A 23,057-nucleotide genomic window follows, 5' to 3' on the forward strand; every position below is an offset into this window, starting at 1 on the left:
ATAGTTTATTTAATGATACAGAATAACAAAAGACATAACAAAACAAATAACATAAACAAAAAAAGGCATAACTATAAACGCACCAAATTTTACGTCATCAACAATGGCTGGTGACTTTTAAGGAAGTGTAAAAAATCAAATTGATTTTGGTAAACCAAGTTTTCTTTTAAAATAAAAGCCCTAATCAAGGCAACTACATATGAAGGCTTACTCCCACAACATTATTATATGTCTTACTCGACTAAAGTGTATAATTTAAGGTAAAGTCAGTTTTACATACATGTTTTTCGACTTATTTCTTGTTTGAAGAGCGGCTCTTTGCTTTTATTGTGAAAGTGGGCGGAAATGATCCGTGTTGGTTTGTTAAACTTGATGCCGGCGTGAGCCGGACGCTGTTACGGATCTTCATCTTCAGGCTTGAAGAAGTTGAGGCGCCTCAAAGGTAACGAAGCTGTGTTTTTTAGTCTGCCTGAAATATCGTAAACACTAGAAGAACGTCGTAAACCCGACGTTATTACACACATGATGACTGTATGTTGTGCACCTGCTAATAAAATTACAAATCTGGAACGGTAATATTAGTTAGTGCTGCAGCTAGCTTAGCTTAGCGTTTTAATGACTTTTTAACTTGCAAAGTGGCAAAAAAGAAAGGATTAATTTGGACTGCGTGAACGACCTGTAAGGTAGTTTCCTAGGTGAGAATTTTGAATAGTATTTTTTTTTTTACTACAGCTTAGTTTTATCATTATTTAGATTCATTGTATTGTGTATTTATCGCTAGATGAATGATGGGCATTAATTGCTTTGCTATGATGCAATGAAATGAAATGAAATACTTTCCTGTTTTGAACCCGTTTTTGCTGTGAACATTGCTGCCTTTTACCGTGCTTAGCTGTAAACCAATGATGTATGTATTTTTAAATATACCTTCATTTTAAAAGTATTTTTCTGTAGTGATAAGTGACAGATATCTAATGGGCATAATAAGATAAATAAAACGGTAGTTCTGACTTTTTGTTTTGTTATTAGTATGCTATTCAATTTATTCATTCATTTTCAAAGTGAATATTTTTAATAGTCTTTGGTTTTGAAAACATTTATAACAAAACACAATAATATGGTCACACAACACTAGGATAATAGATTAATGGTTAGTAAATGTAACAATAAAACAAGCCCTCTGTAGCCAGTGTCAGAGGTTAAACCAAATGATTTTGCTTTAATCTCCAAGATTCATGTAAAAATATACACATCAAACTCCTAAGCCTCCTCTTGTTTACAGGGTTTACTTGTATTATCAATCTGTTATAGGACATGTATTGACTTCATATGAACAGTAACAGATGATTATATTTATTTATTGTATGACTATTGTTTGTTAAACTTTGTTGTGATCGGCCTAATAAAATACTTGCAGTGGCAGAACAGAAACGTAGGCTCTGGTCAGACCAGGCGCTAACATCCATCTTTACATTTACCTGCTTTGTTTGCAGGTACACACACAATCACGTCACTGCAGTGATGATGTTTCTGTAAAAATGACAGTACATTCAGACATCTGAACTGGATCATTATTTTGACATTAACATGGTTCGAAGCCATTTGAGTCACATTTTAGTAGCTATCTCTTGATGAGTCTAATCATGTAACAGACACAATATGGGAGAAATATTAAAAAATGATTAGTGACTTCACAGAGTTCAGTGTCAGAGCTAAGACTGAAGATTTTAACCTGTACAAATCCACCACAGTAAAACAGTGACTCTGACAGCTGTCAGCTGTTCTCTACACAGCTTCACTGTGACCTTAACATCAGCTCTGCATTTAATTAGTTTAATATAACGTGACATAACGCTGCTCAGACTGTTGTTCTGTGATTCACAGCACATTATAGCTCACAGTGACCACAGCTCCATAAACAATCAGAACAAAATTCAAACTAAAGGGAAACTCGCCACACACCATCCTGCAACCCACTGTACATCTTTACAAAATAGACATTTTGACTGGGAAAGATTTTGATAAACATTAAAACCTTTTAGATGAAAAATCCTCAAAACATATCAAGTTAAAAAAGCTGTATTTTGATAATATTCCCAAAGGTGGCTGTTCAGTTATCTCTTAAATCATCTGGCTGATGAAGTGGACTTGTTTTAATTATTCTATTACCTTGAGATATCCAGGTATTAACTCAGCTGTTTGTGTGTGGTCACAACGGTTCAGTAGGAACTCCTACAGTGTGGCTCCGGACAGATTATGTTCAGACTACCAAATGTATGCAGATAGAAGGGGTCCAGACCACCTCTGGAGGTGGTTTGAGTGAAAACATTTTCCATATGTACTGACGCTATGCAGTTTTGTATTTGGTCTTATTGAAAAGCAGTTCAGTTGTTACACACACACACATATATATATATATATATATATATATATATATATATATATATATATACATACATACACACACACACACACACACACACAGGGCACAGTCTGATGTTTAATCAGCAGCTTTATGATTGGTTTAATGATGCAAGAGGAAGTAATGAATTGGTACATTCATCATCAGAATGTAGTTACTGTTCATTGTTACATGCCTATCTTTTTATATTTTATAAACTTGAATAACAAGCAGTGGTTACAACAGTATTTTGCTTTCATTTAAAAGAATCAATAAACAAATTTGAAGACAAAAACCTTTTTCTTTTATTTTAGCTCAATGTTAAAACAACAGCTAAATGTGTTATATTTAAGCTTTGTGCATCATTTCACTCCTGTTTTTGCTGCTAAAATAAGTTTGTTCCCCTTTTTTCTAAAGAATAATGTAATATTGGCCGTTGAGCAAACCTTTCTTCTTCTTCATTATGCAGTTTACAAACAGCAAAGCACAGGCTTAAAGACATGAGCCTTTGTTCTTTGTCTCTCAGTTGCAGGTTCTTCTGTTTGTACTGGAAGGACTGGTGATGGGGTACAGGGTAGTCCTCGGGGTCCTGCGGCCTGTCCAGCTCATGCTGACGCTGCTGCTCCTCATCGTCATCCTACTGGTGGCGGTTTGTGCAGAGGGATCAGACTACTACGATCTACTGGGAGTCGGCAGGGAGGCAACCAACAGAGAGATACGACGAGCGTTTAAGAAGCTGGCACTCACCATGCACCCTGACAAAAACCCAGTAAGTCACTCTGAGAAAGAAAAAGCCAGAAGGGTTAACAAAACTTTACCCCAAAATTAGTTTCTCCCATTTTAAAAACTTGTAATAAAACATTGACATTTATTAATGATGTTGTAGGGTGACCCCTCAGCCCATGAGAGGTTCCTGAAGGTGAATCGAGCCTATGAAGTTCTGAAAGATGAAGACCTGAGAAAAAAATATGATAAATATGGAGAGAAGGGATTGGACGAGCAGAAGGGAGGACGCTACGAGAGCTGGAACTACTACAGATATGACTTTGGTAGATTTTTATCTTGATTCTACAACAGCAGCATCTTAAAATGTCAAAAACACACCATCAGTTTGATATTAGGCTCTATCTGTTTACAGGAATCTATGATGATGATTTGGAGATTATCACTCTGGACAGTGGAGACTTTGGTAAGATTGATAAAATGGTACAAAAATCTGAACAAAAAGCAGAACAGTGCAGCCTTTTAACAGATTACCTTCTACAACTTGTATGTAACTTTTCTGGTCTGCTGTTGTACTTTTATTTTGCTCTGAAATTTATATTTTTTTAATACTGAAGCAGCACAGCCACAAAAAAAAACTGTCTATTTTCACAGTGGCTTTCAGGGAGGTTTTATGGATGTTGAAACATTCAGAGTGTGAAAAATATTTTTAAACAAATTGACGTGTGTGTGTGTGTGTGTTTCAGAAGCAGCAGTGAACTCTGGAGAAATCTGGTTTGTCAACTTTTATTTCCCACGATGCTCACACTGTCACCAGCTGGCCCCAACGGTAAAAAAAACCTTAGAATATGTTAACTAAACACATTCAGCAGAAACCTACCATTAAACTGAATTCTTATATTTTTCTCTCCTCTCCTCCCTCTTTCTTTGTCTATCTCCCTCTCTCTCTCTCTCTCTCTCTCTCTCTCTCTCTGTATATTATTATTATTATTATTTTATTGTAAATGAAACTAATGTTGATGTGTGAAAAAGGTTTTTCGATGACTTCCACAGTTACACTTTTTAGTAAAAGTCATTTTCGAGGTGTTTCTAATGGAAAATGAACTTTCTAACCTGTATGTGACCCAGTGGAGGGAGTTTGCCAAAGAGATGGATGGAGTCATTTGGATTGGAGCAGTGAATTGTGGAGACAACAACCACCTCTGCAGGAGGAGAGGCATCCACAGTTACCCCAGCCTGTATATTTACAGAGCAGGACAGGTCAGCTTTCTACTTGTTGATCTTCAAAGCAGCATAGAAAACTGTTCAGACTAAACTGTCTAGTTTGAAACGTTTGTTCACACAGTAAGGAGATGTATACAACCAGAATAGTGCATTCTGTTATGATTGAAAGAAAACCAGCAAACACCAGAGCACCAAACTAATAGATGACAGTTGTTAACACTAGAAAGTGCCAAATGCAGCTACTGGTTGAAATTCTAACATAAATCAACTCTCTTCTATTAAGCCCAAAACTAATTTAGGACATGTGGCTCACTGGGGTCACAGTTAACCACACACCAGTGTCTCTCAACTTATGTCCAACTTTCTGTCACTCATTTAAACTCTAAATGATGTTGTACAGTTCCAAAAAGGGGTGGGTTTTCCTATTCATTTTGCCAAAATCCCAATGTTGTTTTGTGGGTTTTTCTTTTTGTGTGCCTGCAAATTTTGGTTAGAATTGTAGAATCTACTGCTACCAAAATTCATAGAAGATTGTTCCTGATCAAGCTGAATGTTTTGATTTATTTTTTGTGGGTGTTTTTCCAAAGCTCGACAACAAGATGCTAATTGAAAATTGATGAAAACAGAAGAATAACAGTTGAATAGTAATGGGACGTTCCAGTCTTTAAAGCTATGTATGGAATCCAACATAAAACAGGTTATATGAAATGGTGCAGTTTAAAAGAATTCACTCCAGTAGTTTTCCATTTATATTGATATGCAATTCTAAAATGCAGGTACACACTCAATGTAAGCAAAGAACTCAGCTGACTCTGCCAAAACCACGTAAAAGTTTGAATCGTGTGATTGACCTACATTAAACTGTGTAGATAAAGAAATATGGCTGGAAAGTTTAATGTTAAGGTAAACAAACACTTCATAGTTGGCATCCTGTCACAAATTTTTACAAATTTTAAATTTAAAGACACATTAACTACTGATACATTTTAAAGTTATTTGTTTCATTTTTTATATATTTATTTCAGTATTCATGACATTGCCTTCAATGAATACCTTCAATAAATAATTTTAACAAAAAGATGAATATGCATGTTAGACTTCTGATCAAAAGAAGGCTGCTAAAATCATAGATGAAGGCTTATTATGACCAATTAAAACGGACAGGCTGTAGTCGTAGTAGTACAGGAGCTGAATTCCTACAAAACCTGTTTATTATCTAAGTTGACTTTTCTGTTGGTTCAGCTGACTCACCCACATTGTCCTCCTCTTGTGTTTGTCTGATACTGTAAACTCAGATGAAACTTGGCTATCATTGTTTATCATCAGTTTCCTTTTGTTGAACAGCAGATTTACCTTCGGATATTTTTTTTATTATTAAACTAAAGTCAGAAAATTGCCTGCTGTTTTTTACATGTTAATCTGAATTTCAATAATAGATAATCTCCCCTGAGATGAAGAGCTTTTAGAGTGATTCTGCCTACCAGGATGACTCTGATTACAGAGTACCAGGACTTTTGGGTTTAGACTCTCAAAGCTAAACCCATCTGATTGACTGTCTAATTTTAGTGTCTTAATTATGCCTAAATATAATATGATAATATGTCCACACTTTAAGGTGTTTTGTGGATATACTTCAATTCAGTTTATTTATATAGCACCAAGTCACAACAAAAGTCATCTCAGGGCTCTGTACAAACATGCACATACATGTGGCGGCAGTGGCTCAGGAGGTAGGGGTTTGTCTTGTGATCGGAGGGTTGCTGGTTCGAGCCCCCGCTCCGGCTGTCTCAGCCGTTGCGTCCCTGGGCACTTTACCCGCCTTGCCTACTGGTGGTGGTCAGAGGGCTTGGTGGTGACGGTGTGAACCTCTGCCCGCCCCAGGGCAGCTGTGTCTACAATATAGCTTACCGCCATCAGTGTGTGAATGGGTGATTGTAGTGTAAAGCGCTTTGGGTCCTTGGACTAGATAAAGCGCTATATAAGTGCAAGCCATTTACCATAAATAGCTTATTAGTAAAATTTATGTATCTAAGGAAGATTGCGTTGAATCTTCACTTCATCACAGTCTCCCATCCTGAGCAGCACAGTGGAAAGGAACAACTCCCTTTTACCAGGAAGAAATCTCCAGCAGAACCAGGCTCAGAACAAGCAGCCATCTGCTTTGACCAGCTGGGTTTGAGAGGACAAGAAAGAGAAACAGAAACTGAAGGACATGTCCAGGTGGAGTTTCTACTGAAAGAAAGACAAAGAAAAACATGTTATTGATAGAACCAGTAAAGACAGCAGCAGAGTGAGAAGTTTTTTGGACACCCAGGTAATAAAGAATTATACTAGTCCAGGCTAGACGTGATAAATGCATGGACCAGTTTTTCTGCATCATTTTGAGACAAGATGTTTCTAATTTTAGTGATATTACATAGGTGGAGGAAATTGTCTTAGTAACATTTTTATTGTTGCAGTTAAACGACATATCCTGATCAAAAATAACACCAAGGTTCTGTACATTAGAACTGGGAGCCAAATAATGTCATCCACAGGTAGTGAAAGGCTGCAAAGGTTGTTCCTAAGATGCTCAGGTCCAAAAACCACTGCCTCTGTCTTTTCTGAGTTTATAAGCAGAAAATTAAGAGTCATCCAGGTTTTTATGTCTTTAAGACATGCTTGTAATCTAAGTAACTGATTGGATTCATCAGGTTTTATGGATGAATATAACTGAGTGTCATCAGCATAACAATGAAAATGTATCCCATGCTGTCCCATAGGTTCACTTAATGGAAGCATATATAAAGTAAAGAGTATAGGTCCAAACACTGAACCCTGAGGAACTCCATGAGAATATCAATGGTAACTTTCACCAGTGCTGTTTCTGTGGTACGATGAACTCTAAACCCTGACTAAAACTCCTCAAACAGATTATTTCTGTCCAGATGTTCACACAATTCATTTGCAACTATTTTCTCAAGAATTTTTGAGAGGAATGGAAGATTAGATAGGCCTATTATTGTCCAAAACTCCCGAATCAAGATCAGGTTTCTTAAATAAAGGTTTAATTACAGCAACCTTAAAGCTCTGTGGTACATAACCAGTCATTACAGACAAATTAAGCAGATCTAAAATGGGGATATTAATTTGGGGAAATACCTCTTTGAACAGTCTGGTTTGAATGGGATCTAGCAGACATGTTGATGGTTTGGATGAAGCTATTATTTTTCACAATTCAGGAAGCTCAACAGGACAAAAACTGTCCAAACACAAATCAGGTTCTAGTGACAACAGGAACCTGAAACATGTCTAAACATCAACAAGACTATAACTGTTAATGTTTAGACAAAGGCAAACAATGCTATTCATTCAAATGCTGTCCCTGATGGATGGTGCCACATTGCTGTTTTTTGACTGTATTATATATACATCAGAGCTGTTCCTCGGATAGGTCCTCCTGCAGCATTACAGTTAGCTTAACCTATCAGGACTTTAGAAATTTTATAATTTACAGAATATTTCTGGTGGAAATTTAACTTCAGTCATTAGTGATTGTTCATAAAAAATAGGCTAAAGTTTGATTACTGAGCCATCCACTAACAGACTTGAAAAACACAACTAAGTTCTCAATAATTTTTAAAAACATGTCCTTTTTAAACATGTCCCTTACACCAGTGTCCTGTCAAGTTTGCAGAAAATTATTTACATCTTCAGTGTTGTTTAATGGTTAATAATTATCAGTAATTGTTTGTGTTTGTGCAGAAACCAGAGAAGTTTACTGGGGAGAGGACTAAAGACAACCTGGTTCGTTTCTCCATGCAGTTCATCACAACAACCGTCACTCAGCTCTGGCAGGGTGAGCTAATCTTTTATTACTGAAGACCGAAATATTATCAAGTTTTTGCCATCGCAGCTAATTTAAATTAGCCACCATAAAAATGGCTAATACACAATAAATTTAGCTGATGATTTAGAGCTAAAATTTGATGTGGTAGTAGATGAGAGTCATTCACAACACATATTGAGTGTAACACGTTGTGATATCACGAGATTGCACATAACGTTATTTTCGAGGTTCGACCAAAACAGCTTCAATATGTCCAGAAATTGTAGCAGAAACTTTGTTTTATACAAAATGTTTATTAGGCTCTTTTAAAAACACCTCATGCCAGGACTTATAACTCTTCTGGCTGGCTAGGTGTTATTTCTGAAAGGACGGACTTATCTGGGTGCTTTTATAAGTGTTTTCTGTCCTTTGTGTTTCAGTTAAGTCTGATGATCAGGCTCCTTTTTATTATTCTGTGTGGTTTGATCCATAGGTAATGTCTTCACTGAGATAGAGAGTGCATTTGCATCAGGGCTTGGATGGCTGATCACCTTCTGCTCTGACACTGGAGGTAACACCCAGACATATGAAATATGGGAATGTCACCGAAAACATGTCTGTCTGATGAGCCAAAAAGTCTCTTTAGATTAGCCTACACACTACATTATATAATTATCTCAAACTGTGCACAGCCAGTCAACATACTAACATGTATCTCTGTTTCAGATTGTCTGGAGCCAAGAACAAGACAGAAGCTTGCTGGAATGTTGGTGAGAACAAAGTAGAAATATTGTCGCAGGACTTTTCCTACAATGGCTCTATTTTGCTTATTCTACATAAAAGATATATACTTAAAACTGCAAAGTACACAAACGGAGACTATATTTTATCTAAAAATGAAAAAAAAGCATTGAAGACAATATTGGTTTATAAAACTTTAGAATTTTGTCGTCAACCTTTTTGACTTACTGTATGACATCTTGGTTCAGGAGGCAGCTGTTCTAACTCCACCAATTAGTAATAATTAGTAAATTTTAGAAACTTGAAGAGATACTTTTTTTTCCAGAAAATGATTAAGAACAAAATACTGACTGAAGGTGGCTAAAAAGAATTCTTGCAGATTTAAGGAGAACAGGTCTCTATTATAGATATTTATCTTTAATCTGCAAAACTGTAACAAACTGACTGTAGTTTTTATCAAATATACTGTACCTGGTAAAAAAAGTAGTGTAAAACTGCCATTAGTTTTGTTAAAACGAAGTCAAAACATTCAAAAAAGGTTAAAAAAACAAAAACAATTTGATCAATCCTGAACTGAGAAAGCTCCTCAAATGAGAAGCAAAACGTCTTCAACTACAGAATAGAAGTCCAGTTGTTTTTGTTTTTTAACCTTTTTTGAATTTTTACCATGGCCTGGATGACTGAGAATCTACACCAGAAGTTAAAACATGTTACTGAATCTATTTTACAGGTGTTTGCTGTATTCTAATTATAGCACATTGTTGTTTTTAGTAGGATGGAAAATAGTTTATTGTAATCTGTTTTGTAAACCAAGGAAAACTTGAAAGACAGTCTACTGAAATACAAATGATAGTTGCTGAATTAGTGTGTGATCACCACGTTTGTCTGTGTCTAGGATGGCTTGGTTAAGGTGGGATGGATGGACTGCACTGTACAGCAACAACTATGTGACAGTTTCCAGGTAGGACTTGGTACTTTTAAAACTAAGTACTCTTTGTCATGTAGTGCTGAACAGACGCTGGTCATTATTTGCCATTTGGGAAGATAAATAAAAGTATCATCAGCAAAAAGGTGGTTCGAGGTGTGGTGTTTTCTGAACATGCATCTAATGTACACTCACTCACTCAAAAACTAGTTAAGCACCCAGACAGAGTGGTGGAAATCCAATCCATCTTTATTTATGAAGCACTTAAACCACACTGCTGCGCAGAACAAAGATTAAGTCATACTAAATAAAAGCATTGACAGCACTGACATGACAAAAAATAAAAAGACAATAAAAACATAAAACATGAATAAGATCAGCACTATAATAAAAACAAATAAAACAAAATATAAGCATTTAAAATAAACTGACACACAGTGTCATAGCTCATGTGTTTGAAGAATGGATTTAAAAACAGACAGGGAAGAGGCCAACCAACACAAAGCGAGGTCATTCCATAATTTAGGAGCTGCAACAGAGAAAGCACAGTCCTCTCTTATGTTTAGTTTTTGGCAAGGAAATGAAACTGAACTCGTCAAAAGGTCAATGTAATTGTAGTGATTATAATATTTGATTAAATAAATAATGAGGTTGGCAGTGCAGGCAGACTGCTGGTCCCACATCAGGAGGGTTCGGAACTCCCTTGGGCCAAAAAGCAAGCGCATACAGCCTCCTGCAGCAAGGCGGCCCACAGTTGATGTAATCGGCTCTGAAGATTTGTCAGGTCAGCTCTAGTTTGGAGTTTATGTCTGAGCTAAACACAAACATGTTTGATTAGGAAAAGATCCAGGGACCTGAATGCTCATGAGGAAAACCTCAACAGGATGCAGACAATCTATAGACACACGTGCTGTGTGTAGATGAAATACTGTATCAGGGTGCTGTCTCAGGAGGGGTAAGACATGCAGATATATGATGCAGTACTATGCTGTCAGGGTCCTGTGATACAGTGGTCATCCAGTGTGTTAGCAACCATTTCTACTCTGATGTTAATGACAGCTTATGGTATGGAGAACCTGTAGTCCAGCTGATGTCAGTCAGGATGACACAGGGTGTTGTGAAGAGTTCCAAAGCCTGTGTCCAAATGGCAGTTTCTGTAATGCTTGGCACACAATATCACAATCCTCACTTGATGTGATCTGTCCTGAGCAGCTCAAAGCTTTGCAACATGTATGGGTGCCTTCACATACCCACTGGTTCCAACATTGGGCCACTGTGACATCTGTACTCCCCATATGTATGGAAATTGCGCAATATGACCACCTGGCCTCATCAATTTCCAATGTAACCCCTATAAACTCCCATCAAATGCTCTCCACTCACAATGCCATTATTGCCATTTGGTGCACGTTCTAGACAAGCAGCTCCTTGCTAATCAAATCATTGACATACTCATCGCTTGTTCACATATGTACCAAATTATGTCCAAGTCGAACCATTCCTTCTGGGTGCTTAATTCTTTTAGTCTGAGTTTAATTTAACACTTCCAACTGTTACAGTGTTTGCTGAAGGAGCTGTAGTAGTAATTTTACTACTGTTAGTAAACCGGCTGTTGCAAAGCTAATATTTGTGTTTCATACTTCTGTTTCAGGTAACGAACGGAGCAACTGCTTTATTTCCACCTGAAAGTGCTCTGGATAAACAAGACAGTGTACTGGTATGACTTAACACAATTACTGCCCATAATAATACTTGGTGTCGTACTAGAATCCTGATTTGGTGTTGTTATGCTTTAGTGGCTGAAGACTCTGGACAGTAAAGAGATTTATAATCAGGTCATCAACCATCTGCCCAGTCTTGAACTGTTGACCAGTGACAGTTTCGAGGTACATGTACTACACAACAACAAGCACTATACACTAGTTTGGATATACACTTCAATGGTCAAGTGAGGCTCATGGTAAAATACAACTGTGTGATCATTTACAGAAAAAACTGACCCATCATCGCTGGTTGATCAGTTTTACATTTGGTGACAGAAGCGCCGCCTCCAATGAGTACAAGAAGCTTAAAGCTTTTCTGCAAAGCGACCACATACAGGTCTGTTTTTTTGCTTGCACATTTCTGCTTGTCTGGATGTCCTGCTGAATGACTGTCTCTGCAGGTCGGCAGAGTAGATTGCATAGCAGATCAAGAGTTGTGTCAGTCCCTCTACATCCAGAAACCCTGTGTGGCTGTCTTTAAAGGACTGGGGATTCATGACTTTGAGATCCACCATGGTCAGTACTACATCTGTTCTTTAACTTTTGCAATCCTGTAAAACTTTCCTGTTTAGTTTTTATTATCTCAGAGGTGATTTTATTTCACCATCAGCAGTTTTGATAAACAAATGATCAGTTCTGTTAGTTAGTTATGCATTAATTCATTGTTTCAGACTGCTCATATGTTGTCTCATTCCTTCAGTTTAAACCGTTTGTTTCTGTGTAGGTAAAGATGTGTTGTACAACATTGTGGGTTTTGCGAGGGACAGTGTTCGTGCTCATGTAATGACGCTGAGGCCGGACAACTTCCCTTCAGACAGAAAGGAGCCGTGGCTCGTTGATTTCTTTGCTCCGGTTTGTAACTCTCACCTTTAAACAGAATAATGCACTCCAATGTTTGGCTTATTTCACTTGCACAAATAACAACATTTTCTGTTTCCTGTTAACTCTGCATGAGGTTGATCAATTTAACATTTAATTTTAGAGTATGTTGTGGAGATTGTGTGAGTACATGAGGGTTGAATTCCTTTCAGGTGATATTTACAATGCAGAGACCAAGCTGGTGACCCTAAGCAGGGTTTATCTTATCAACGATTCATTTCTCTTCAGCTCTGCAAACACATACGACACCTGTTCGAATCTCTCAGCTCTCCCACAAAAAGTGATGGAGTCCATACAGGTTTATTGTATCAGAATGGTTAGTGAGGTGAGTGGCAGTCCAGTTGTTAGAGCTGCCACCTCACAGCAAAAAGGTTACAGGTTTGCCGCCGAGTTTGCATGTTTTCCCCGTGCACTCCATTTTTCTCCCAAAGACCAAAAACATGCATGTTAGGTTAATTGGTAACTCTAAATTTCCCATAGGTGTGAGTGAAACATGAATAGTTGTTTGTCTCTTTTGTCTCTATGTGGCCCTGTGTTGAATTTGCGACCTGTCCAGGGTGTCCCCTGCCTCTCACACAGTAACTGCTGGAGTTAGGCACCAGCTGCCCTTTGACCCGGAAAGAAGATGAATGGATGGTTGCTGACCAATTCAAAAGATGTGACCATTAAGATGATTTGATTCATACACGTGGTCTGTAGATTAACAAAAAGCACCTTTTCATTCAACAAAAACAGCCACGTCATCATCAGTCATAAACTTAACCATGTGCATTGTTAGCTTAATGATCCAACAGATCTCTGTTTGTCTTTAGGGCTGGTTATGGTGCTACACCTACTACACAAACACTGATTCACTGTAGGACAGGTAGGGGGAAATCTGCAGGGTTGCTCTGACTCTAGCTCTGAAACTGTGTGAACACAGGATGATTTATCAAGTTTTTTTTCCCATATTTATTTTGAAGGCATGAGCATGATGTATTTATCATCTTGGTCTGGTCCAAAACTCTGCAGTGAGGCTCCTAAGCTGAAAAAAATGGGGTTTTTTTTGTAATGACAATTTATTCTGCCTTTTTGTTTTTACTATCTTTTCATATCTATTATTTAATGTTTTCATTGTATTGTTTTGTATTTTTTGTGAAGCTTTTTGTGATTTTTATCTGAGAGAACTGCTGTTTAAATAAACATGCTTATACTGACATTAGCACAGGACGTGGGACCTTATAGATGATAGATTGAACCAGTAAAAAGGAGCTGAAACACTAAACTGAACAGATGTTAAATACTTTGTTTTCTGAATTCTCTTTATTGGATGGTATTTTAATGGATGTTTTGTTCCCGTGTCCAGTGGTGTCCCCCATGTCGAGCTTTACTTCCTGAATTGAGGAAAGCATCGATCCAGTTGGCTGGACAGATCAGGTTTGGTACTCTGGACTGTACCATCCATCACAACCTGTGCTCCATGGTAAGTCTCACATCTAAACATCTGATTGAAAGATGAGATGTGGCACCGTGTGACTGCTCACTCCTGCCTCTCTGTACATCTTAGTATAACATTCAAGCTTATCCCACCACGGTGATCTTTAACGGCTCCTCTGTTCATGAGTATGAAGGACATCACTCAGCTGATGGCATCCTGGAGTTCATACAGGTAAGTCTTAAGAGAAACATATTTTATCTTTATCCTAATCTTGTCTTGGTGTCTGTGTTGGTGTTGGACTGTATACGATGTGAGTGTGTAGTGTTCACAAAGAGTTTGTCTGTTTCTGCAGGATCTGGTCAATCCATCCGTTGTGGTCCTCGACCCCTCCAGCTTCACAGAAAAAGTGAAAGGTAAAAAATGTTGCGGACCCTACCCCCAAATAATAATTAATTTTATTATTATTTACTTAAAAAAACAATAAGCTCCAAAGTTTCATAGCTCTCAATGAGAACACTATTTTAAAGACCTTTACACTGCTGTTGTATTTACGTTAAGCAGTTGTTTACAAGTTTTTATTTTAAACCCAAATTCACAAATTAAACACAAGCTGTAGCAGCTTGGGGGCACTTCCAGCTGGAATCTCAGAATATTTCTGCTGAAATAACCATATTATGCAAAAGGAATAGTTTAAATGGTAACCTTTTTGTAGGCTGGTATGAAATTGTGAAGATTGGAGTTTTTTTTGTTTATACAAGAAAAGGTTTATAAAATAGTGTTTGCATAGACCACTAAGAAATTTTATTAATTTAGTTCAGAATTAAACAAAATTATGAATTATTATTAAGTTATTAATTGTTTGTAACATTTAACACCCTCTGAGCTCAGTCGGGACATGTTGTGAGATGTAAACAGGTTCAGTGTTGGTTTTCCAGCTCGAGCTGGTGAACAGATCTGGGCTGTGGATTTCTATGCTCCCTGGTGTGGTCCCTGTCAGGCTCTGATGCCTGAGTGGAGACGCATGGCTCGGGTATCACACACACACACACACACACACACACACACACAATGTAAATACTGCTTTAGAAAAAGGCGTGTTATTATGACAGATATTCTGTCATGTGATCCACCTTTTGGGGTTGAGCCTTGGCTGTTTTCACTTTTCTTGTCAAAGAGGAAAACTAACCTGAGGTCATCTCACCTCACAGATGCTGTCGGGTCAGATCCTGATTGGTTCACTCGACTGTCAGCGCTTCCAGACGTTCTGTCAGAGTCAGGGCGTGAGGGCGTACCCTGAAATCCGCCTGTACGACGGAAACATCAAACAACCAGACCGCTACATGTATGTAGTGTGCTTTTTGAGATGTACTCTGTGTGTAGAAACAGTTTGCAGCTCCAAAAGACTTTAGTTTAAAAGAAGATGAGAGATACTAGAAACATATATGAATAAATGATCATTTTAATAATTTATCAGATGTTTACTCCCACCGATACTTCACACACAGCCCAACCTGTTCTGATTAAAGACAGGAGGGTTTAAATTTGTGTTTGTGTGCAGGACTTACAATGGTTGGCACCGAGACGCACATTCACTTAGATCATGGGCACTCAGGTGAGGCTAAGTCCTGTTTGATTCTTTGTTTTTCTCAGCTCTTGTCTCTCTGTCTTTTTTTGTCCTTACTTTCATTATTGTTTTTGTGCCTGTTTGCAACATGTACTCTGCAATGCAATGCAATACAACTTAATTTATAAAGCACTTCATCGGCCAAAGTGCTGTACACTGATAAAAGAACAGAGTAAAACAAAAAATTTCAAAACACGTAAAAGTATTTCATAAACTTCTGGATGGATTGTAATGAAACTCTGAGAAATTAAACGTAATGTACATCTACAAGGAATTAGCTTTTTTGGAGTCGCCCTAATTCAAGATGGCCACCTTAGCTGACCAACCTTTTCCAACACAGAGATGACTACAACTCAGTCAAATTTACAGATACTGAGCAGAGTTTGGTAGTAGCTGAGAGACAATTCCACTACAAACTTCAAGCTGTAACATATATTTTAATAATGCTTTAGATTGCACATAACGTCCAAAGCAACAACAGCTTTGTCCATTTTAGTTTAAAACTCTGGCATTAAAGGCGTGTCATTCCTTCAAGAAAATACCAGGCTTTTAATTGAATTCCTGTGTTTTATTTTGCACATTCTCTCCCTTTGTGATTTTTTGCCTCCCTTGCCTCTTTCATCTGTTTTCCTTTCTTTCCATCATTATTTTCTTCCTTATGTTTATTCACCTTTTCCCTTCCTCTTGTCTCTCCTTCCCGTCGTTCATGAATGGACCAGTATCTGAGTTTGACACCTCTTGTAGCTGTTTGTTCAAGCCAAGTGTGTTTATATGTGTGTGTGTGTACACAGTGCTTTGCCTCGGGCGTCGGTGGACCTGACTCCAGACACCTTCAGATCTCAGGTTCTGTCGGGTCGGGATCACTGGGTAGTGGATTTTTATGCTCCCTGGTGTGGACCGTGTCAGCACTTTGCCCCAGAGTTTGAGGTCCTGGCTCGGGTGAGGCACTTTGTAAACTTTAATCTGTAGAAGTTGTTGAGGGCTGTAACATCAAATATCACTGTGATTTTCTGTGTTCTTAAAAAATGGTTTATTATATGACTGACAGATGCTTAAAGGGGAGGTCCAAGCAGGGACGATAGACTGTCAGGCTCATTATCAGACCTGTCAGTCAGCTGGAATCACTGCCTATCCCACGGTCAGATTTTACACATACCTGGGAACTAAGAGGGTAAGGACACACACACACACACTTCACACTGTTATTTCTTTCTTTATTTGGCCTAAATTGTAGAAAATCACTGGCTCTTCATTGACAGACTACACACCTCTCACACCAACAATCTTGTGTGATTAAAAACAATTGTTAGCAACAACATCCAGTCCTCGGGTGATCTGCTTATACAGTCAGACTTCTCTGTCTTTTGTGATGATCTCAAGATAAAGCCAGTATTCACTGGACTGGGACTGTTGGGGACTAGCTGGAAAATAATATTTGCTAAAGAAGTCCCCAAGATGTCTCCAAACGTTTGCTGGAGTTCTCAGTGCCCTCACAAGTTGCAAAGGCTTGCAATCTCATCGCTTTGAGTTTTGAACACGTTTAAGAAAAAAATTGCGCAACAAATGTTCTCTCACAATAGAGTTGCTGCGGGCATCTTGAAAGTGGTCTGATGTGAGTGAAGATGGACAACAAAACAATCTGCAAAAGGTAGAACACACTTTTGCAAGTCATGACAACAAAAAGAAGCCATGCGATATGCAGCTGCACAGCTTGCTGGTCACTTGTTGCAAACATTCAGAATTCAGTGACACTGATACGGAAAATATAGCATTTTTTTCTAGAAATATTGAGTCAAGTTTGAGTTGCCAACTAGTCTCCAACAGTTGCAGCCCAGTGAGATGCTTTCCTTATTCCATTTTTTATTCCACACTTAGGAAGTTTAATTACCTTTGACTCTATCCCATATGTCAAAATGACATTCATGACCAAATCAAATGAATTCTGGGTAGCACTACAATATAAAGCTTGGTAGTTATGGGTACTCAAAAGCACCAGGCTGTTTAATGAGCTGACTTATTGCCCTCTACTTACAGAATAAAGTCTTTTAGCAAGTTTTATTTATTTATTTATTAACATATCAGAACATAATAAAAATAATCTGGTTTTCACCAGGTTTTAAAATTATTCACATCTAACCTCAAGTGAGCAAAAACATCCAACAGATTCAGCCATGTCATTATTTATTAAACAAAGCCAAATGGATAGGTCCACCTTTTCTGCTCTGTTCAGGATCATTCAGGAGCTGCTGATCGAATGTATTGATAAACTGATCATCATTAGTGTGACCACCTCTATAGAAGCAGGAGTTTGGCAGTTTACTGATCTGGAGCATACAGGTGTGTGTGTTAACACGATGCCAGGGAGGAAAGACATCAGCAATGACTTTAGAGAAGCAACTGTTGCTGCCCATCATTTTGGGAAGGGTTAGAGATCATTTTACAGAGGAAAATGTTATTTACAAAAGAAAACATTTTTCCCACTGGACGTCCCATCAAATTCACCCCAAGGTCAGACCGTGCAATGCTCAGAGAAATGACAAAACCCAAGAGCTCCATCTCAGACTCTACAGGCCTTATTTAGCAAGTTAAAGGATTAAAGTTTAATACAGGTAATTTAGAAAGAGACTGAGCAAATATAGCCTGTTGGATAAGGCTGACAGGAGAAAGCCTTTTAATTCTAAACAAAATATGACAGCAGAACTTAGATTTGCAAGGTTTCATCTGAATCAACCATTAAATCTCTGGACCAATGTTTTTTGGACAGATCAGACCTAAGTAGAGAGGTTTATTCATAATGTGCTCAGGGATTAAAGTTCTCCATCGCCAGGACGGATTTCTGTCATCTGTAAAAATGAAAAGGGGAAAAAAAACATGGTTTTTGTTGTGGTTCTGTAAAAGCCATTCCTTCTAATTATGATACAGGGATTAAACTGACACTGCTTTCAACAAATAAAGCAAACAAGATCCAAGTTTTCACCAATCATAGCAGAACAGGGCGGGCCCAGGTGCAAGCAGTGCCGCCAATTTAGAGACTTTGTCACTAGATTTAGCAAGTTTTTAGACCCCTCTAGTGATTGTTTTTCAAAAAAGCAATTGGTGACTTTTTCTAGTGTTTTTGGTGACTTTTGAAGACTGACGTAAAAGCAGGTATGTTTCTTTCCAACCAGCAGCGGCTGCTGCAGTGGGCCCTCCTCTGTCCGTCAGCACTCAGTCCTCCTTCACTAAAATAACTTTGAGTTTCTTTTTTGGGTCACTTTTGTCACTTCCAGGCCTGTATAAAGGATGAAAGTTGGAACTGTGATATTCAAAAAAAAAACAGGAGAGATGTCTAATATGTCCATGTTGGGACAATGGTTAGTATATTCATCTCACATGTGGGATATTTGGGTTCAATTCCGAGTCAAGAAGGCACATTACTGCCATTATTAATATATTTAAACCAAAACACTTTTTGTAAATGGCAACAGTAATCTTGTTCTCGTATGAACTTTGTATATTTATCCATAGAGTTGAATGTGAACAGTGAAATGTTAGACTTCTTGAGATTTAATTTTAACCCAGGTGTCATCAACGTACCTAAACATGACTTAGTAGTGTCACTGAGAAGGATGCCAAGGCTCTTTTCTACCTCTTTCCTGGACAGGGTTGCAACAATAGGATGAAACTGGGGACTCCATAGCACACCCATGTTTCTGCCTATAATATGTGAAGTAGGTTGACTGCAGGCACTCAGCACAGTTGCTCTGTGGAAAGAAGTGAAATTTATTTATATAGCACTTTTTAGCAGCAAGGCGATCCAAAGTGTTTTACAACAAAGAAGGATCCCGCTACTAAGAGTGGTATCCGATTTTAACCTTAAACAGACCACCTCCACTGCTTCAGCAACAGGAACACACATCAGAAGAGACCATTGTTTCATCTGTCTCCATGATGACATCCCTCACCTTACTCACTAAGTCCCAAAACTAGTTTTGGGTGTCACCAGCAACTGGTTGATTCACTATGCAAAGGTGCTGCATATAAGAGTGAGTTTGCTTGCAGCTCCTCAGACTGAAGAAGTCTTCTGGATAAAAGACGAAACGTTTCAACAAAGAAGAACTTATCCAAAAGACTTAACTCAACCTTGTTAGATTTACCTACCTGGATTATTGATCATTAGGGCAACGGTAACGTTTCTATAATATTTAAGAACTTGTTGGATCAATTCAGTAGCTCATATTTTCTGTTGACAGACATCACAACAAATGTTCATAAATATTTTTGTTTAATTTAGTGGAGTTATTTATTGGACATATACGTTTCATTAGAGAACACTATTCTGTGTACTTTGACTAAGGGCATGTACACAGTATATCACTGGTCTACAGAGGAGTTCATGGTCACGTCAAAGGCCATGTGTCTGACAGCTGAAACTTGGATCAAAATGGGACATGATGCAACAGGACAAGGATCCCAATGACAGCAGCAAATCTACAACAGAACGGCTGAAGAAGAAAATAGTCAAGGTTTTGAAAGTCCAGACATCAGCCTGATTATCATAAGAGTTATGCAGAAACTCTCTACAAACCTCAAGAAACTGAAGCAATGCTGTCAAGACAAATAGGTCAAAGTTCCACCACAACCCTGCAATGACTACTTCATAGTGCTGCAAAAGGAGACGATTTACACATAGAATCATGGGATGGGCTTAGATTTCCACTCACAGCTTTTTGTTTAATAAAGATTGACATGATGGACTCTGTTGTGTGTTTTTGAGGTTAGATTAGAATATTTTTAGCACCTGATCAGTATTCTGTCCTGATACATAAAACCCTAGAACTGAAAGAGGGTGGCCTTTCTCTTTTCATGGCTGTGTTTTTGTTGAGAATCATGCGAGATTAATAAAAAAGTGAGTTCTGAACAAACAAGATGATTTTGCTTTAGATTAGAATTCATAGGCTGTTTACTGTATTTAATAGTTTCAGTGGTTAAATGAAGCTTTATCCATCATAAGCACTGATTTGTTGTGAAATTTGACAATTAAAATACCAATATTTAATAAACATTTACAGTAAATGTGAAACACTGACTGACTTCAGATGATGATTGAATGATGAGGATTTTGTATTATTTGATAATCTGACATTTATTTAAACGTTAAGCGCCAGCCAGAACTATGAGGACATTTAACATCACTCCTTTCCATCATCAATCATTAAGACGAGAATGAATGAGTGGGTGGAGCTACTTTCAGACAAAATTAAAGCTGAAACTGAGCTCAACCTCTGTTACCATGGAGATCTGGCCAGGCTCAAATAGACTCTCCTACATGATCCTAAAAACTCTGACTTTCAGCTCGATATAGCTGGCTAAGCTCTTAACCTCCTTTTATCTTCCAGCTCTCAGGTCTTCTTGAACACAAACAAGCAAAACGTTGAGATGCCTGACCCGTCAATACATGTGATCAGTTGTAACTGACTGGGTTGTCTGTAAATCAGACAGTAGAAGCATTAAATTCTTCTGTCTGTGTTTTGCAGCATGAACACAGTGGGGAGCATATCAATAGCCGGGACGCAGATGCAATTGCTGACATCATCAGACATCGACTCGACCAGCTGTCCCCACGGTTACGCAGCACGCCAAAGGTAACAATCTTTGCAGTCAAATTTCAAACCAAAGCACCAGCAGAACTTGAATAAGACAATTTTCTTGTATCGTTTTGTAGGATGAGCTCTGATGGAGGAGGGTATGTGTGAACTGCAACCAATCTGGTCAGAGAGGAGGACGTAGGAGGATTTGATTGGTCTAGAGAGTTGATCAGTCAGCCAACACTTCAAGAGGACTACAGCTAGAACACAGAGACACACAGTCTGCTACAGCTGTGATCCTTAATGAACTGAAGACTTCTGCCTTGTTTTTATTTGGTCTCCATTGTTTGTATTTACTCTATGAAGTAAAACTGTGGGATACTGTTTATGTTTCTGACATATCACACACTGAACCAAATCATGGCATATTAATGTATGTTAGTGTTCTTGTTGGAATGATTTCAGAATAAAACATTGATGTTCAAAATATTTCCCACATCATGTTTTACAACATTTACATTTGTGTTTATTCTGCATTTATAAAGAATTTTACCAACCTAATTTAAAGGTTATTTTATTTATGGTTCTAGCAGCTTAAATGGATTATTCCGATCTTTTGAAGTGGTGTTCTGTAGAAGAATTACGAACCTGTTATCTTACCTGTTGTCGATAGCTTTTTGAATGAGCTCAGTTTGAAGAAATGGAGTTTAAGTCTGACAGGATTGAATGGGGCCATTACCAAAGTGGACTGCTGCCATCTTAAAACAGCTCATCTCCAATGATTCAAATGCTATTTTATCAATGTTTTCATTGCAGTCAACTTTGCAATACAAGATTATTTCCAGCAAAAATGTTTTTTTTACGAGTGCTAATCGTGGCAGCAGCAGTAAGCTGTAAAACTACCAGTGTGCATCATATATCATATATTTCTGACAGATTAATGCTGTAATGTCAAATTGATGACCGTGTAAAGGTTTATAAAATGCTCATATGAACCTTCTTGACATTTTAAAGATGGAAATCATTTTGAAATGGCAGACATTTGTTTTGATAAACTGGTCCACTCAGACTGATTATTTCTTTGTCAATACAATAAGAAGAAGGGCTGCTTCTAACAAGTCAATAAAGACACCATCTAGTGATACCCATAACTAAAACGGCATCTTTCCTACAGGTATGTCTTATATCCTATTCTTTAAATTCTAATCTTTTTAATTTCTTTTGAAATTGACCATTTTTCACTGCTGAGAAATTCGTTTGTATAATGTTTGGTGTCATAGTGAAGTTTGGGTATTCCACTTTTTAAATAAATAGCTGGAATTCCTGATGCAATCACTCCAGAAAAAAAAAAAAGAACAGCACTCTTGTAAACAAAAGTAACTAACCAGTTGATAAATCCCCAAATTTCAACAAACTACATATCATTTTGAAGCTTTTGAGATGGAGAGTTTGAAAATAATATTAACTCTGTATTAAAAAGTTCTCCATTGGAACTTATCTTGCCAACACAGGTCACATATGTTGGCGAAGGTCCAGTCATCCATGACATGGTAAGCCTAGTTAATTTAATTAAAGGTAAGTGGACTTTTTGATTTCCATATTTTTAGCTCGTATTGTTTCTCATTTGAAAAGAAAAAGGTCTTTAGAAAATGAAAAAAAGTCCAATTGCCTTCAATTGATGCCCTTTTGCTTTATTTTATATCTTGACTAAATCTTAGGTCTCTTGATGATAAGACATGACAGTTTTGGATGCCAATTCTTGTTAAAAAATCATATCCCCATGTATACAGCAAATGTTGAAAGTTTCTTTTTAACATTTAAAAGAGCTGAAAATGTTAATAAATCTGTTCAATATTTTTTGATAGTGTTTGGTTTTTTTTCTAATGTATTTTCTAGTATATTATTGCCATTCCATATACAGACATATAAAGTTATAATCACTAGAAAGAGATTTGTTTCTTTGTCTTTTGGTACAAGTGTTCATA

General features: G+C 37.6%; 1 protein-coding gene across 1 annotated transcript; it reads left to right on the forward strand.

The window, feature by feature from the left end:
* The first annotated feature begins 367 nt into the window (after positions 1 to 367).
* dnajc10 (DnaJ (Hsp40) homolog, subfamily C, member 10) lies at positions 368 to 22,825 on the forward strand. The gene is made up of 25 exons (XM_017429040.3): positions 368 to 442; positions 2,928 to 3,170; positions 3,288 to 3,450; positions 3,540 to 3,590; positions 3,871 to 3,953; positions 4,253 to 4,384; positions 8,093 to 8,186; positions 8,650 to 8,727; positions 8,883 to 8,926; positions 9,793 to 9,858; positions 11,474 to 11,539; positions 11,619 to 11,708; positions 11,812 to 11,922; positions 11,987 to 12,101; positions 12,310 to 12,437; positions 13,810 to 13,926; positions 14,011 to 14,112; positions 14,234 to 14,294; positions 14,817 to 14,911; positions 15,090 to 15,223; positions 15,440 to 15,493; positions 16,297 to 16,444; positions 16,554 to 16,676; positions 21,022 to 21,129; positions 21,210 to 22,825. Exons 2-25 carry the CDS (start codon positions 2,964 to 2,966, stop codon positions 21,219 to 21,221), a joined length of 2,382 nt encoding a protein of 793 aa, XP_017284529.1. The 5' UTR covers positions 368 to 442; positions 2,928 to 2,963; the 3' UTR covers positions 21,222 to 22,825.
* Positions 22,826 to 23,057: the final 232 nt, after the last annotated feature.

The sequence above is a fragment of the Kryptolebias marmoratus genome, linkage group LG6 (genome assembly GCF_001649575.2).
Source record: "Kryptolebias marmoratus isolate JLee-2015 linkage group LG6, ASM164957v2, whole genome shotgun sequence".
Taxonomy (NCBI): Eukaryota; Metazoa; Chordata; class Actinopteri; order Cyprinodontiformes; family Rivulidae; genus Kryptolebias; species Kryptolebias marmoratus.

Excerpts from the sequence above, each read along its gene's own strand:
- dnajc10 (XM_017429040.3), top strand. The coding sequence starts at position 2,964 with ATGGGGTACAGGGTAGTCCTCGGGGTCCTGCGGCCTGTCCAGCTCATG. Across the intron at positions 12,102-12,309 it reads TGACTTTGAGATCCACCATG|GTAAAGATGTGTTGTACAAC; the intron begins GTCAGTACTACA and ends GTTTCTGTGTAG. Across the intron at positions 16,677-21,021 it reads CATACCTGGGAACTAAGAGG|CATGAACACAGTGGGGAGCA; the intron begins GTAAGGACACAC and ends TGTGTTTTGCAG.